This window comes from Helianthus annuus, chromosome 6 (assembly GCF_002127325.2).
Source record: "Helianthus annuus cultivar XRQ/B chromosome 6, HanXRQr2.0-SUNRISE, whole genome shotgun sequence".
NCBI classification, from domain to species: Eukaryota; Viridiplantae; Streptophyta; class Magnoliopsida; order Asterales; family Asteraceae; genus Helianthus; species Helianthus annuus.
Genome location: NC_035438.2, coordinates 55,525,194 through 55,526,323, shown reverse-complemented (window position 1 = coordinate 55,526,323; position 1,130 = coordinate 55,525,194). Strand labels below are relative to the sequence as shown.

The following is a 1,130-nucleotide window of genomic DNA, read 5'->3' as shown; positions in this document are numbered from 1 at the left end:
TTACAAATCAGTTATTTGTCATTTTAATATTTGTATAAATTATATGTACCATAAATTAATAATTTTTTTTCATTAAAATCATTTGTTTTATTTCACACGAAAAAAGGGCAAATTACAAAGCAATGGCAGGTAGTCGGGCAACAAGTCTTAATTTATTTAAGTTCCAATTTTTTTTTTAAATATATTCATACAAACCCTTTATTATTTATCATTTAAAGTTTTAAATTATTTTACCACTAACATTTTATTGCGTTTAAGTTTCATACTACAATACCACTAACATTTTATTCCGTTTAAGAAATATCTCCACACGTCGAATTTCCAACATATAAAATGTAGTTACTATCTATATAGTTTGTGACAATAGAGATGATAACAACACAAATTGCTAAAAAAGTTTATTAAAAGATGATGCACTATTTTACGAATCCGTAACCTTCAGGTCACATTTTCATTTTTCACACTTCGTCGACTAACAAAGTGGCACAAATTAACAGATATACTCGAATAAACGGTTCTAATCTTCGATATGTTACCATTGATTTCCTGAATCAACGCGACATTTTTCACCAAATTATCGTGAATCTTCGACTCATGATTCTCGTTCACTTGTTGAATCAATAATCTGTTCTCTTCTAACACTCTTTGCACTTCCTTCAAACCCTTACTCAACATCTCCCATGCTTCAACATCGTACTCACCATCACTGTCGTCGCTATCCGTTCCCATTAACCACGTGGTTCGACTTTGTTTCGACCCGCCGGCAATTTTCAGTTTCTTGAGATAACTTGCATATTTCCTACTCATACTTATAGAATCAAACAGTTATATAAAAAATAAAAACAACCGACTATGTAGAAAAGGCGGCATTTTTTAACTGTTTTCATGCACATTCTGTTTAGGTGACATGGGTGCATGGGTATTCTAGGTGACAGCAAATGAGAAACGTTGGATTGAGTAGATTCAGCATTCAAGATTTGGAATCGTAGCCTACCCAGATGTGCTCATTAGAAAACAAAACTTTATTTGGAATCGTAGCCTACCCAAATGTGCTCATTAGAAAACTATTATTTCTCTTTCCAAATCAAAATCTTTATTGTAATTTTTTTTTTTAAATCTTTTGATGTTTT

The 1,130-nt window shown here is 31.4% G+C and overlaps 1 protein-coding gene across 1 annotated transcript; it reads right to left on the bottom strand.

The window, feature by feature from the left end:
- Positions 1-438: 438 nt before the first annotated feature.
- LOC110876460 (protein EARLY FLOWERING 4) lies at positions 439-807 on the bottom strand. Its single transcript, XM_022124633.1, has one exon. The coding sequence runs from the start codon at positions 805-807 to the stop codon at positions 439-441; it is 369 nt and encodes a 122-aa protein (XP_021980325.1).
- Between the last annotated feature and the right edge of the window lie 323 nt (positions 808-1,130).

What these genes read in the sequence shown, in the direction of transcription:
- LOC110876460 (XM_022124633.1), bottom strand. Translation starts at nt 807, where the DNA reads ATGAGTAGGAAATATGCAAGTTATCTCAAGAAACTGAAAATTGCCGGC.